This window comes from Pocillopora damicornis, chromosome 10 (assembly GCF_964200805.1).
Source record: "Pocillopora damicornis chromosome 10, jaPocDami1.2, whole genome shotgun sequence".
NCBI lineage: Eukaryota > Metazoa > Cnidaria > Anthozoa > Scleractinia > Pocilloporidae > Pocillopora > Pocillopora damicornis.
The window spans coordinates 14,227,912-14,241,141 of NC_142679.1; the positions used below are offsets into that span (position 1 = coordinate 14,227,912).

The 13,230-nt window shown below is 39.1% G+C and overlaps 1 protein-coding gene across 1 annotated transcript in view; it reads right to left on the bottom strand.

Moving 5' to 3' along the window:
• LOC113664795 (uncharacterized) overlaps positions 1–13,230 on the bottom strand; it is a 32,214-nt gene that overhangs the window by 1,584 nt on the left and 17,400 nt on the right. The window contains exons 23-41 of the mRNA XM_089184132.1: positions 12,782–12,923; positions 11,944–12,290; positions 11,509–11,650; positions 10,800–11,137; positions 9,909–10,053; positions 9,181–9,506; positions 8,051–8,192; positions 7,130–7,461; positions 6,534–6,675; positions 5,572–5,915; positions 5,341–5,482; positions 4,746–4,922; positions 4,333–4,509; positions 3,503–3,673; positions 2,880–3,056; positions 2,125–2,301; positions 1,554–1,742; positions 997–1,167; positions 272–565 (exon numbers count right to left, since the gene is read on the bottom strand). Coding sequence (XP_089040258.1) covers positions 272–565; positions 997–1,167; positions 1,554–1,742; positions 2,125–2,301; positions 2,880–3,056; positions 3,503–3,673; positions 4,333–4,509; positions 4,746–4,922; positions 5,341–5,482; positions 5,572–5,915; positions 6,534–6,675; positions 7,130–7,461; positions 8,051–8,192; positions 9,181–9,506; positions 9,909–10,053; positions 10,800–11,137; positions 11,509–11,650; positions 11,944–12,290; positions 12,782–12,923 — 4,075 coding nt within the window. The remainder of the gene's footprint in view (positions 1–271; positions 566–996; positions 1,168–1,553; positions 1,743–2,124; positions 2,302–2,879; positions 3,057–3,502; positions 3,674–4,332; positions 4,510–4,745; positions 4,923–5,340; positions 5,483–5,571; positions 5,916–6,533; positions 6,676–7,129; positions 7,462–8,050; positions 8,193–9,180; positions 9,507–9,908; positions 10,054–10,799; positions 11,138–11,508; positions 11,651–11,943; positions 12,291–12,781; positions 12,924–13,230) is intronic.

Sequence of the window (13,230 nt, forward strand, 5' to 3'; positions counted from 1 at the left end):
TTTACTTACTGCAATTACATGAACAACGTGAACAAACGATATAAAGGCTCCAGTAAATAGATAAAATACTTAATCAATCATACAGATTTCCCAATACGTATAAGCAATAGATTAGAAATAAGACTTCGGTCATTATCTGTTTTAAACACAATGAAGCATTTTTCCTATAATTATGATCATTTTTATTGTTTTATTGCTCTCATCAGTACATCATTACCCAGTTTCCTTTTCACCAGAAAACAGAATGGGGTACAAAAAAAAGTTTTCTTACCATCTGCGTCTTTCTCGTAGACAAACATTGTTTCCGACTCTGACAGACCACTACCTAATCCATTCTTTGTCTTGCACTGCCCTGAGGTTCCATATTTGCTGAATGTGCTTTCTGCATTTTCACCGGTCCAGCATCTCCTGTCGTCCATACCAAACAAGGCCACATCTGCACTGTTAGCCGCTGACGTGCACGCGGCATAGCGGGCGCTTATTGATTTCTTGCTTCCCACTCTCTCAAGAACCACGTCGAGAGCGCGATCGCTATTCTTGAAGCAACCCACTGGCTTCCATTCAGCTTTTGAGAAAACGAAGAAAAAATATTGTGAGTATTCCTCCAGTGAGCGGGAAACTTGCGCATTGCAGGAGACCCTTCCCACACCCTCTCCGGTCATTTGTCCAACTACTTCCCATCAGTGTAATCGTTTAGAGGCTTGGAAAATTTACCTTGGATCAAATTATACAGCTTTTAAAAAAAATCATAAATCTCGTAAAAGAAAGTTGCAGTTGTTCAACATTGTTAATGATGCATAAGAATAACTGTATGCAGTTTAAACGTCGTGATTCACATAGGAAGCGATTAATGCTTTATTACTAAATACGGTGGCCAATCGAAGGCTTGACCTCGGAGTCCACGATCGGGAGTCCAGCGTGACAAACATAGTTTCCATCTGTAGTACACATTTTACGGCATGTAAAGAAAGGAGAATGCAAACGTCCATTACTTACGTCCACACACTTGAGGGTTACACTCTTTCGTCTCTGCCTCGTCTCCTTCACAATCCTTACCATCAGCTGCAGGCTTAGGATTGTTACACTTTCTTTCTCTGATCAGTTCTCCTCCTCCACATGTAACTGAACACTTACTCCAATCGCTCCAGTCTCCCCATCCGCCGTCCACTGGGAGTAAAAATGATGCGCTTAATGACATGTTCGTAATCAAAAGAAGAATCATAAACTATGCATAACAGGAGACGATCAAGCTGAGGGTCTCAACATGTTTTATGAGACCTCTTCAAAGATAATCCGACTTGAGTAATTTCTAAATTCTTGCATCTAGTCGTCTGGGAATAATCTTGTGCGCCTAGTGAGTGGCTTAAAAATCTCGAGGTAGAGGAGTGGAAACCACTCAGTGTTTCCACACGAGCAGAGGTTGGATCACGGTATTGATAAATAAAACATCCTCCAGGGATTATGGGAAAACGATAGTAATACAGAAATTGAAATCGGTGAGCAAGCTCAACTGAACTTGATTTTTTCGTGGTTATTATTATCGGTAAACTTACCGGGACATTTCTTTATTGGTGGTGTGCACGACTTTGTCTCGCTATCCTTTCCAAGACCTGAACAGTCCTTCCCACCATCCTTTGGTTCTGGGTTATTACACAAGCGATCACGTGTATGTTTGCCCTTTTGCTTGCCACAAGTAATAGAGCAGTCGCCCCAGGAACCCCAAGGTCCATAACCTCCATCAACTAAAAATATTGATTTGACTCAGATCAAAAATTTGGTCGTAAAAACTAGGATTCTTTCACCTCAAAATTACTGGCAGTGGTTTATCTGACTATTGATCTTATGAACTAAGCATACGGATAAAAATTAGTAAAGAAGGTCAGAAGCAGAAGAAAATGTCGTAAATGAAGAGAAGTTAGTGGGGCTCAACGGCAAGAAGTTTAAGCCAAATTAATTAATGGCGAGAGATGTTAAAAAATCTCAACATGAAATGATCTGGTTAATGTCAGTGTGAGCAGCTGCGCACCAACCCCTCCCCTAATGTGAAAGTACGCTGGGTAAGGGGTAGCTGCGCGGTTGCTGAGATACTGACATCGATCCAAATTATACACAGAATATGTGAACCTGGACATCCAGCTGTATTACAAACTTCTGTCTGACGGATGGGCCCCAGTTCCGAACAATCTTTTCCACCATGTTGCGGTTTGGGATTGGTGCACTGCCGATCACGTTGGCGTGTTCCTCCTCCACAGCTAGCAGAACATTTGCTCCACCCGTTCCAGTTAGTGTAACCTCCGTCAACTGCGTAAACGTGACAATAATGGATTCGTACATAATAAAGACCGTTTACGTTTCGGTATGCAAAGGTAACAATTAAGGAACTAGAGTTGAAGTTGGGGATTGTTATGTTATTCAATGTCGTCCAAACAGTTACACGTAAAACATAAAAAACTTTTTACTGTGCATCCCGAACCGATATTGGCAACTTTAGAGATTACTTTTAATTGGATGTAACCAGCTTTCTTAAAGAGAGTAATAAACCTTCTAGAGAAGAATTTGCCTCGCTCCCAACATTGCGCTTTGTTGCTCAGTTGATAGAAAAGTCCAACTTATAGAATAAGGTTGGTACGAATTCGAATCCCGTTAAAGCTCAAATTTTTCAGGCTTCCTTTTCCTAAATCTTTTGAATGCAGATCACTTGCGAGGATCATATCTTCCATTGCGTTTCTTTCCGCAGGTCGAAATGGTACTTTCTTTCTTTTGATTCAGACCTAAGCGTTGTAGTTGGCACCTGATGCCTTTTTTATTTTCCTCTGTGCACTGGGAAAATAAAGCTTTCTGTATGGTACACTTCAGTCTTTAAATAAACACATACTCACTGGGGCAATTTTGATTGCTGCATTCTCTGCTTGATTTACTCGGTCCAAGTCCCGAGCAATCCTTTCCTCCGGCACTTGGAGGTGGATTTGTGCACGTTCGCTCTCGATATTGCTTTCCACCTCCACACGTTTTAGTGCATTTGCCATATGGCCCCCAAGCAGAGTACCCACCATTCCCTACAAATAAATGAGGTTTTATGAGTTTCTTTATCATGACATCAACAATTGAAAGTTATTTCTTTACTTCTTGATACACAGCGGGTAAAAAACAAATGTATCACTGGCCCCCAGGTGATATAGATGTGAAAGGTACGACCCTGACCTTTGGATTTGATTCCTAACGGAATCAATCAATGAACTAATACAGTTTTGGAGGTTTTCAATAAATGTGATGATAAATCCCTAGGCTAATAGATTGAAAATTCACTTTACACAAATAATCCTACCTACATATAGTTTGACGAACCGTGCACCGTTAAACCTTCTTTGGGAGAGTATAGAATGTTTCGCTATTATAGCTTTAGAAACACTAGAATTTTCAATTCGAACTGCAATTTCCATGGGGTTTGATTTTTTTCAATTGCCTTTAAAATTCAAAATAAATGAACATGTAGCGCGCTCACTCGGGCATTCTTCGTTATTGCACTGCTCTGTTTCCAATGAGGGTCCGACGCAGTTCTTTCCATCATGCTGTGGAACAGGGTTGTCACATTTCCTGCTGCGCGCTCTTCTTCCTCCACCACATGAAGCAGAACAAGCACTCCATTCGAGCCAATTGCTATAACCACCATCAACTGGAAAGAAAGAAGAAGTCAACTGTTGCCTTGTGTAGTGCTAAACGGTTCATAAGCCAAGTGACCTGCACCTTTAGGGCTTTCCAAAGCGACCAGGGATGTGGCTACTTCCTCTGGAGGAAATACCTATCTATTCCACTCCCTGGAATTTCATAAACTTTTGCTAACAGTTTGTTTGTCACTATTAATACTTCAGAATATCTAGAAGAGGACACTGAGTGCAAATTGTGTCTTGGCCAAGAAAATAACTACATAACCTTGGCCAAGAATAGAATTCGAACCGATCCAAATCTAGCATGTCATGTCCGTCACCAATATTCATTATTAACCAATATTCACTATGGTATAATTAACGTTGAAAAAAAGCCTTAAATAAATTGTCTATTTAATTATGAATATTCTGAAATTCCCACAAAAATGCAAAATCAATACAAAACATTGATCATCATGGTTATCACAGTCATCATCCTTTTACCACCAGCGAAATAAACTCAAAGCTACCACGTTCCGTTACTGGATCCAAGTAATGCACAAGGTGACATGAAATAAACCAGGTATGCTTCTCCTTCAAAACAATCGCTATTTTAATTGATATTCAAGGGGAAGAATACATATTTGCCTTATCTAAAGTTCGTTAAAGTAAGTTAACAGTTTCTCACTTGGACAGTTGCGTGTGTTACATTCTCTGGTTGAAATGTCTGGTCCCAGACTATCGCAGTCTTTGCCTCCGTTCGCAGGTGGTGGATTGGTACAAGTGCGCTTGCGTGTTTCTACTCCGCCACCACACGTCTTGGTACATTTGCCGTATTGTGACCAAGCAGAGTATCCGCCATTCACTTCAAAACGAAAATAAAAATTATTGTCAGCATAATCATGCTAGTGTCCTCTAGAAATTCCTGCTCCATTTAAGGGCGATAATCTTTGACAGAAAATTTGATTGTTTGATAGACAGCTTGGAGCCGAGCACAATTTTTCACTTTGATGTTCTCATCCTTAATAAATGTTACTTTTTTCCAATGAATCTCTCAAGATAAGAAGTGGGATTTTGACTGAAAAATTTTTTTGCGTTTACCTGGGCAGCTTCCATCATTACAATCTTCATATTGTGTTTCAGGTCCCAGGTCAGAGCAGTCCTTTCCACCAGGGCTTGGAGGGGGATTGGTGCATGATCGACGGCGACTCCGACGCCCATCTCCACACGTTTTGGAACACTGAGACCAAGAGCCCCACTCTGAAAACCCTCCATCATCTACGGTGGAAAGTCAAAGATGATGAAGTGTTTGCCATTTTTTTTTTTAGCAGGTGATATCTATTATCTAAAAATACATAAAAAATATTTTTTCCCTGCATATATGACGTAACACAGTGTCTACAAAAGGGTCTTTATGTGGTAAATGGTCTTTATGTGGTAATGGCTTTTACGGCGAACATTTAAAATTTTGGCAATTTAACAGTTAACATTCAACCCAAAATTACTCAAAATTACATGTTATAGAAAAGAAAATTATAACGGTTGACTTCTCTTACGCCTAACGGCTAAATTTTTGACTGTTTTACCCCATAGCGATCCTTATGAAAGTACTTTAAGGTAACTAACAGTTGTTAACAACAAAATCAGAAAAAAGCCAACATAAAACTATTGATACACGCAAGATATTTAATCTCACTTGTCTTGCATCCGTAGAATTCAGCCCTCAGGGCGATGTAGCTGTACCATTCCTCTGGAACAATCCTCAAATAGCGCGTGCGAATAGGTTTGGGTAAATCGTGGCTTACGACTGTGTACCGGTCACTGTTTGCCAAAAATGTCTTTAAAAAAAAAAAAACAATAAAAATAATGATAACAATGATGATGATGATAAAATACTCCATGGTAAATTGAGGGACTTTTTACTCACCAAGGTGTAACCAAATGGTTGATACTGGTTCCAGTAAGATTTATCGAGACTGTATCTCAACGTGTATTTTGTGACATACTGATTTGCATTCTGGCGACCTTGGGTAGCAATTCGTGTGACTTGGGTCTCAACTCCAAAGTCAACCTGGAACCACTGGTTATGGTTCTGAACGCTTGGAATCCAGGCTCCTTGGCGGCCTCCGACGGGATGAAAGTGAAGTCTCGCATTTTCAGGACCATAATTAGCATTCAATTTCGATGAGGCTGACAATGCAGAATTTGGTATCTTGCCATTTTGCATCCCAAGTTGAATCTGGCATGGAGGAACACTGGGAATGGGAAAACCTAGGAAGCAAAAAAAAATCGGTGGCTCAACAAGAAATTATTATTATGGTTTTACATTAGATGAGTTCATGAGATCTACAGGAAACGGGGTTTTGATTTACCTTGCTTGTTACTTCTTATCTCAGAATGAATATCAGACTGCAAGGCTAAGTTTTCCGGCGACCTATTTAATTGACTCTCACATGGCAAACTACTGTATGCATTGTGCCCAATATCAAAATATGCTGTGATAAACATACATTTTATTATTCTTCCCTGGAATTGCTTCTTTTTGCCTTCATAATTGTGATCAATTTTTTTGTAATTTAGTAAAATAGGATTTTTTCGTGGTTTAACAACTGCTGAAGTCCGAATTCACCGGTAAGTTTCCCATAAGATGTAGAAAAAGAGAAGCTCTTTCATTTTTTTTCCCGCAAGGGTTCTTTTCTCAACCTAAAATTCTCGTTTTCAACTGCAGGGAGAATTTTCATGTAAAAACTTTTCTCGAACAAAATTGTACAGATAATATTGAAATGAAGGAAAATAGAAAGGTTGGAGAGTTATTGTATTCTGACACGATTTTGAGTGGCTTTGTGGCAATAGGCCTATGTAGGCTATTGATTAAACCGATTTACTAACCGCTTGTGCATCCGTAAAGCTCGAAACGTAGTGCTATGTAACCTTGCCACTCTTTTGCGTGGATTCTAATATATTGTGATATTATAGGCGGATTGAGAATGTTCCCAACTATTGTATTCTGGTCCGTATTGCCTGGAAGAACCTATAAAACATGAGAGGTGATGGTGAGTTTATTGTTTCTGTCACTTAAGGACTAAAACGTAACAAGGGTGTTTCATGTTTGTCAGAAAAAGGAACACTTCCAAGAGATGAGACTAACGTAGATTGCATCGTTTAAAGATAAGTGACATGTGGAGAGAACCACACTGCACGTAAATAAACAAAGATATCGATGAGGGCTTCCTGATATTTTTGTCTTGCTCTTATCGGAATCAAGAACGCACAGGTTCAAATTGTTCCCCTCGGAGCCAAAACACGGCTGAGCTGCGCGGACACAATTGTCAGTTGACTCACACCATATAAAAAGATCATTTTAGGGGCACAGGTCTCCTATCTGCAGAATTAATACGAACATATATAGTGGCTAGAGGAATGAAACTTAGTTTTGTTACTCAAGGAGGCTTGATAAAAAACGAAACGTCACGTCCACCCTATACCTGGTTGTCATTGTAAGGCAAGAATGGTCCACCTTCAACACTGTAGGTAAGAGAGAAGCTTTTAACCCAGTGACCCGCCTCTTGCCTCCCTCTGGTGGCTATACGCGTTATTTTTGCAATTTTTCCCAAATTAACTTGTATCCATTGACCAAGGTCCTGCGCATTAGGAATCCACGCTCCAGCAAAACTCCCTGACTTCACTGTATTCAGTCTGGCGCGCTCTGGACCATAATACTGATTTAGGCTGGTAGTAGCAGTGATAGCGCTGTTGGGTATTTTCCCGTTGCTCATTCCAAGTTCTGCTTGGCATTCCAGTTTTGGGGGCTCAAATCCTGATAATTTAAGACCAAAGATAGTTAAAGCCAGGAAACTGCGAAGCACCAATTGAAACGAAGGGAGGAAAGGGTGATTCTTATTATGAGCGAATTACACACTCTTCACTATCACCCCTTCAGAAGAGCCGTATCCGTCGATCTTCGTTTTACAAAGCAAAAGCAGCATGTTTCGCTACTTTTTTAACAATTATTTACGGTGCTGGAGGAAAATATTGTTGGATATTTACCAAGCTGCAAAGTGGTGTGGTAAATGTCCACCACTTTCACCGACAATGAGGTGAATAATTGTTTAAATGTAATTAATTCTATCAATGTACCAAAAAGTGGTTGGGACTTTAAATAGCTACTCGCGATTTTACCTGTTCTACTGCTCGCAGGTGAATAGTATTTGCAAATCACTTACGAACGAGCTAATTAGCGCACACAAAAAGTACTATTCATTTGTATGGTATAAAATAAATATTTTTGTCCCACAAATTATTTACAGAACATCATAATCTTACTAGAAAACTTGCTAGTTTATACCACATAAATGGCCTCATATTACGTCGGTAATCACGCGGGAATATTTATTGCTTTCCCTTACCATCTTTGCAACCATAAAACTCTGCTCTCATAGATATGTGACCATACCATTCCACTGGATGAATTCGTATATATCGAGTGATGATGGGATTTTTTAGATCATGATATGCTGGGGTATATCGATCAACACTACCAGTAAAGACCTAAAAGAGAAAGAAGTCAATTACCGTACTTGAGCCTCCACGTTTTCTATTAAATCGTTCCGCAGAGTAAACAAATCTTCTACGTTTCAATACTTCATCTGGATATTACACGTACAAGGCACTAAAAAAAACTGATAGCATTTACGAAAGAGAAGAAAAGTATTCTGGATTTGAACCAAACCCGGCCTTAATTTTGTGTTTTACCCCTTCACAGGATAAAATAAGAAACATTTAATCCAAGGGCATTTATGTCTGTTCAAAAGCTGAGGATTGCTAGAACGCAAGAAGATTATATATCCTTTTCAAATGAAAGGAAAGCTTAAGGTGATTCCTCAGCATTGAACTACGCATACTGAACTGTGCCTAAAAACCACGTAATCAGGCGAAAAAGCGAGCGCATTCCGAGAACAGGGTATTGTTTTTCAGTAATAGACCCAGTAAAGAGGTGCGATTGTCTTTAGCTCTTTAACAAGCACAGTGACCTACATTTTTACTGTCATGATTTTTTTAAACAGACATTGGCAAGGAATATTTATGGAAAGTTTAAGATATATTGTTCTATAACTTTTTTGTTCTAAGGAATCACCTTAAGCCACTCATCTGAACAAAAATTCTCATATTTTTATTAATTCTCCTCCTCTACACCTTTAGCTCATCCTAACCACAAATCTGATGCCATACCCATGCTATGCACATTTTTACTCCAGATCCCTGAGTAAGTGCTTTGACTTCACAAACAGACTATTACAATTCCACTATTACATCATTTTACCAAATTAGGGCAACAGAACGCACAAAATATGCTACGGCACTATACCGTAAAACAAAGAAAAAATACGAAAGGAAAGAAGTGCAACAAATTGTCACCTTAAGGAAAAGAACTTTGCGCTCGATTTTGGTGCTGCTACATAGTTATCTTTCATGGAAAGTATTGTTAAAGTATATCATGAAAAAATTACTCATAAGTATAGAAAGCGACGCTAGGTACCTCTGCACCGTCTTCTAAATAAGCTTTGAAGAACACTGCATCGTAGCCATATGAAAGTTTAAACCTCTTCACCCACTGCTCCGCGTCTGATCTCCCTTGAATGGCAACTCGGGTGATCTTTGTCCAGTCTCCAAAATTTGCTTGTAAAAACTGGAACCTATCATTTTTTTGTGCTATCCAGGCTCCATGTCGGCCTGACCTGTAAAGGAAATGTAATCTGCCGTTGATGGCAGTCCCTGTTGAAGCACTTAAAGCAGAGTCTGGAATTCTTTCATTCTGCATTCCAAGAGCTTCCAAGCACACCAAGGCCTTCGGTTTTTCGAATCCTATAGATATAACAAGGGAGAAAATGAAAGGAAACGCAAGCATTCTGCAGCGGAGAGAATGTACCAAGAAGAAGTTTTGCAATATAAGTGACTTTACAACGATTCTTACTGAGAAAATTATGGAGGGGTTAAGTAAAATTCAGCAAAGTTTTCATTAACATACTCGTCGATTCTTTTTTTTCGTAGTATGTTACGTTAAAAACTTTCTAATTGGCATGTTGACTCTTTCCTTCTTTTCCACCGTAGACCATTGACATTATCTACCGACTGGGTTCCCGTTCTCATCGAAACCTTGTAGGTAACTCCAGAATATATGATAAAAAATTTTTATACGACACTCTGAATTCGTTTTTGAATTGAAACCCATACTGAAGTACCTAAAAATTTTCCTATGGAGATTACCTTCGGTACACCCATAAAATTCGGCTCGCAAGGCTGGATGTCCTTTAGATGTTACCACACGAATCTTAATGAACCGGGCGACTATTGGTGGATCGATGACGCTACCAGCGGGTTCATTTTTATCCTGAGTGTTCCCTGTAAATACCTGATAGGAAGATTTCGAGGTTTGGTTAAAGTCCTCAGTAGGTGTATGAATGAGTGAGAGATGAATAAATCAACGAATGAATGAGTAAGAGTATGAAAGAATAAGTTTGTATACATGCATGAGTGTAAGAATGAATTTAATGATGAAAGATTAATGTGTGGTTAGATTAATAAATGAACGAGTCAATAATAGAATGAGTGAATGAATGTTGAGACTATTCCACAACAGGTCGTTAAGACCATTACGGAGTTCTACACTCTTCTATAGATACGTAAGACCATGATGCCTCAGTAGCTTGTTCTTTTCATTTTCATTTTTTTTTCAATCGCACGCGGTGAAGCTAATTTGCTCTGATATTGTGATTTGTCTTTTGTTTCCCTCCTTTCATCATATGGTAAGTTTAGATAAAGGCTGTTGTGCTAACGATTTGTGACGTCCTCCGCCCGATCAATAAAGAAGTTGCGTTTGGAAGGCTGTTCGTGTTATAAAGCCACGCCCTGAACCGCCTCATATGTCCAGCCCGGGCAATGAATGAATGAATGAAGGAATGTGTTACTATTCTTGAGTCAGAAAAAGTTTTTTCGATAGAGAACTGGAAAAAAAGCTCCCAAAAAAAAGCGCAAATATAGTTTTAGCCTGTGAATAAGTTCATGCATAAAAAATGAAAGAATTTATGAATGAAAAGTAAATTAAAGAATTAATCAGTATTAATGTTCAAAAGACAGAAGGAGTTTCCAAACTCATACTTGTCCATCACCGGCACCGTATGTCGTGAAAGAGACGCCATCAAGACTGTAGGCCAAGATGTAGCTGCTGACCATCCAATTAGCGTCGGAACGCCCTTGAGTTGCCACACCAGTAACCTTGACAAACTTACCAAAGTCGTACTGTATAAACTGGTGAACGTTATTATACTGAGCAGCCCAGCCGCCGTAATAGCTTCCCTCTTTTACGGCGCGAAGCCTGCCACGTTCCGGTCCAAAATACTGGTTGTACATTGAAGAGGCCACTATGGCGCTGCTTGGAATTTTTCCACTTTCGATACCCAGGGGATCTTTGCATTTAGGTTTTGGAGGCGTAAAACCTTTTGAAAAAAAGTTAGAATTGAAATTATTTCTATATTTCTTATTTTATTTTTTACTCAGCTGTAGAAATCTTCAAAAGAGTGCATGTTCAGAGTCTCTCTTTGTTTTCCTGTTTTTTTTTTTTTTTTTGATTGAAAAACCTCCATCAATGTTATTTGGTGAGTTAAATAAGGCCTCACAAACTAATATAGGAGGCAAACGGGAATTGTAGTAATTATAATAATTGTCTGTCGGAAACATAGCTCCCATTACCCGAAACGGTTTAGGTGACCTTGAGCAAATGTCACTAGAAGTCCATCACTGATCTAAAAGAAGCCCATACGTTCTTTAAACTCCTTGTGAGGAACATTAATTTTTATTAGTATTTTACCTTCCCTGCAGCCATAAAACTCTGCTCTAAGCGATATATAGCCTTGCCATGTCTTTGGTTTGATTCGAAGGTAACGAGTGATGATTGGATTCTTTAAAGTATGCTTTACCACCGAGTACTTATCACTGTTTCCAGTAAAAACCTTAAACAAAATGACCAAAAATGTAAGGTTCAATACTTTGTAATGTTACTTAACCAAGAGAAAAATGTTCAGCATAAATAGCTTCGCATGGAGGTGAACCTTACGATATTTAGCGTTTCTGTTTACCAGATTGATTCAGTACTAAACTATGTGTGGGAGGGATGCTTCTGTCTTGTCCAAATATCGACGCAAGTAAAATTGATACCTTACGGAGGTGGGATGGAATTTACCTCATGCTTCACGTGCGCCCCGCGTATTAAAAAAATTCTTTTCTTTCGATGTAAATAGGGTACCTTCACTTCATTGTTTTCTTGATAATCCCTAAAGAACACACCATCGTCACTGCTGGCAAGGATGTAGCTTTTAACCCACCAGGCTCCATCTTGTCTGCCTTGAGTGGCTACTTGAGTTACTTGGGTCCAATCGCCAAAACTGACCTCAAAGTACTGGAATTCGTTATTTGTTGAAGTGGCCCATGCTCCGTACTGTCCTGACTTCGCTTGGAAATGCAATCTTCCATTCCTTGGACCCATAGAGTTTACATTGTAAGACGTGGACGCCCTCAAAGCAGAATCTGGTATCTGGTTATTTTGCATACCAAGAGGTGTTACGCAGGTTGGTGGTTTTGGTGGAGTGAAACCTTTAATCAAGAAGGAAGGAAAAGTAAACTCTAAGAACCGAAGATGTAGAGCAATAATCAAAAGTCACCTAAGAGAATATTTCATTATCACTATAAAAATTTCCGGAGCTATGCTTTTTACAGTTAAAGGTCAGCTTCTGTAATCGTAACCAGAGATAGATACTTTAAATATTGTCGCTATTTTTGATAGAAAGATGAGATCATATAAATAAAACCCTTCCATTTATCCACCTTCTCGTTGCCAAATATGTATTGATCCGTTCATTCATTCATTCATATTTCCACCCATTATTCATTTATTTTTACAGTAACACAGTCTGTCAGTCGCATGATTAGTCACTTTGTCAGTCAGTCACTTCGTCAGTCAGTCAGTCACTTAATGAACCCGCCAGTAAACCAGTCACCAAAAAAGATATTTTCTGGTTCATTTATCCATTTACTTTATCATTTTTAGCACACATACTCGTATCCATATTTGATATCAAAATCACCTTCTCTGCATCCATATAGTTCCACTCGTAAAGAAATGAATCCCTGCCAAGTTTTGGGGTGAATCTTGATGAAGCGTGCAATTATTGGTGGATTAATCATGCTGCCTGCTGGCGTATTTCTGTCTCGACTTCCAAGAAATACCTTGAATGTATTGAATTACATCAGTCGTATAGAGTGAGACCAGATCAAATCATATGGCTAACAATGGTGGCTCTAAATACAGGAGCATGCTCGCATACTGGCTTCAAAACGTGTTTTAAAGATTAAAATCGTTCCTCGCCAACGTAACATACTTTTTGAAGGGTAACCCATTTTTTTTTCACCCAGTGTGGCAATATTTTCACGGTTTCGCTGCCGTTTCGCATTTGACTCGTAAATATCTATAGGCCAACTTAAAAAAAAAATTACCCTTAACTTTTTTTGATGAATTTAGCTGGCTCAGAACTTC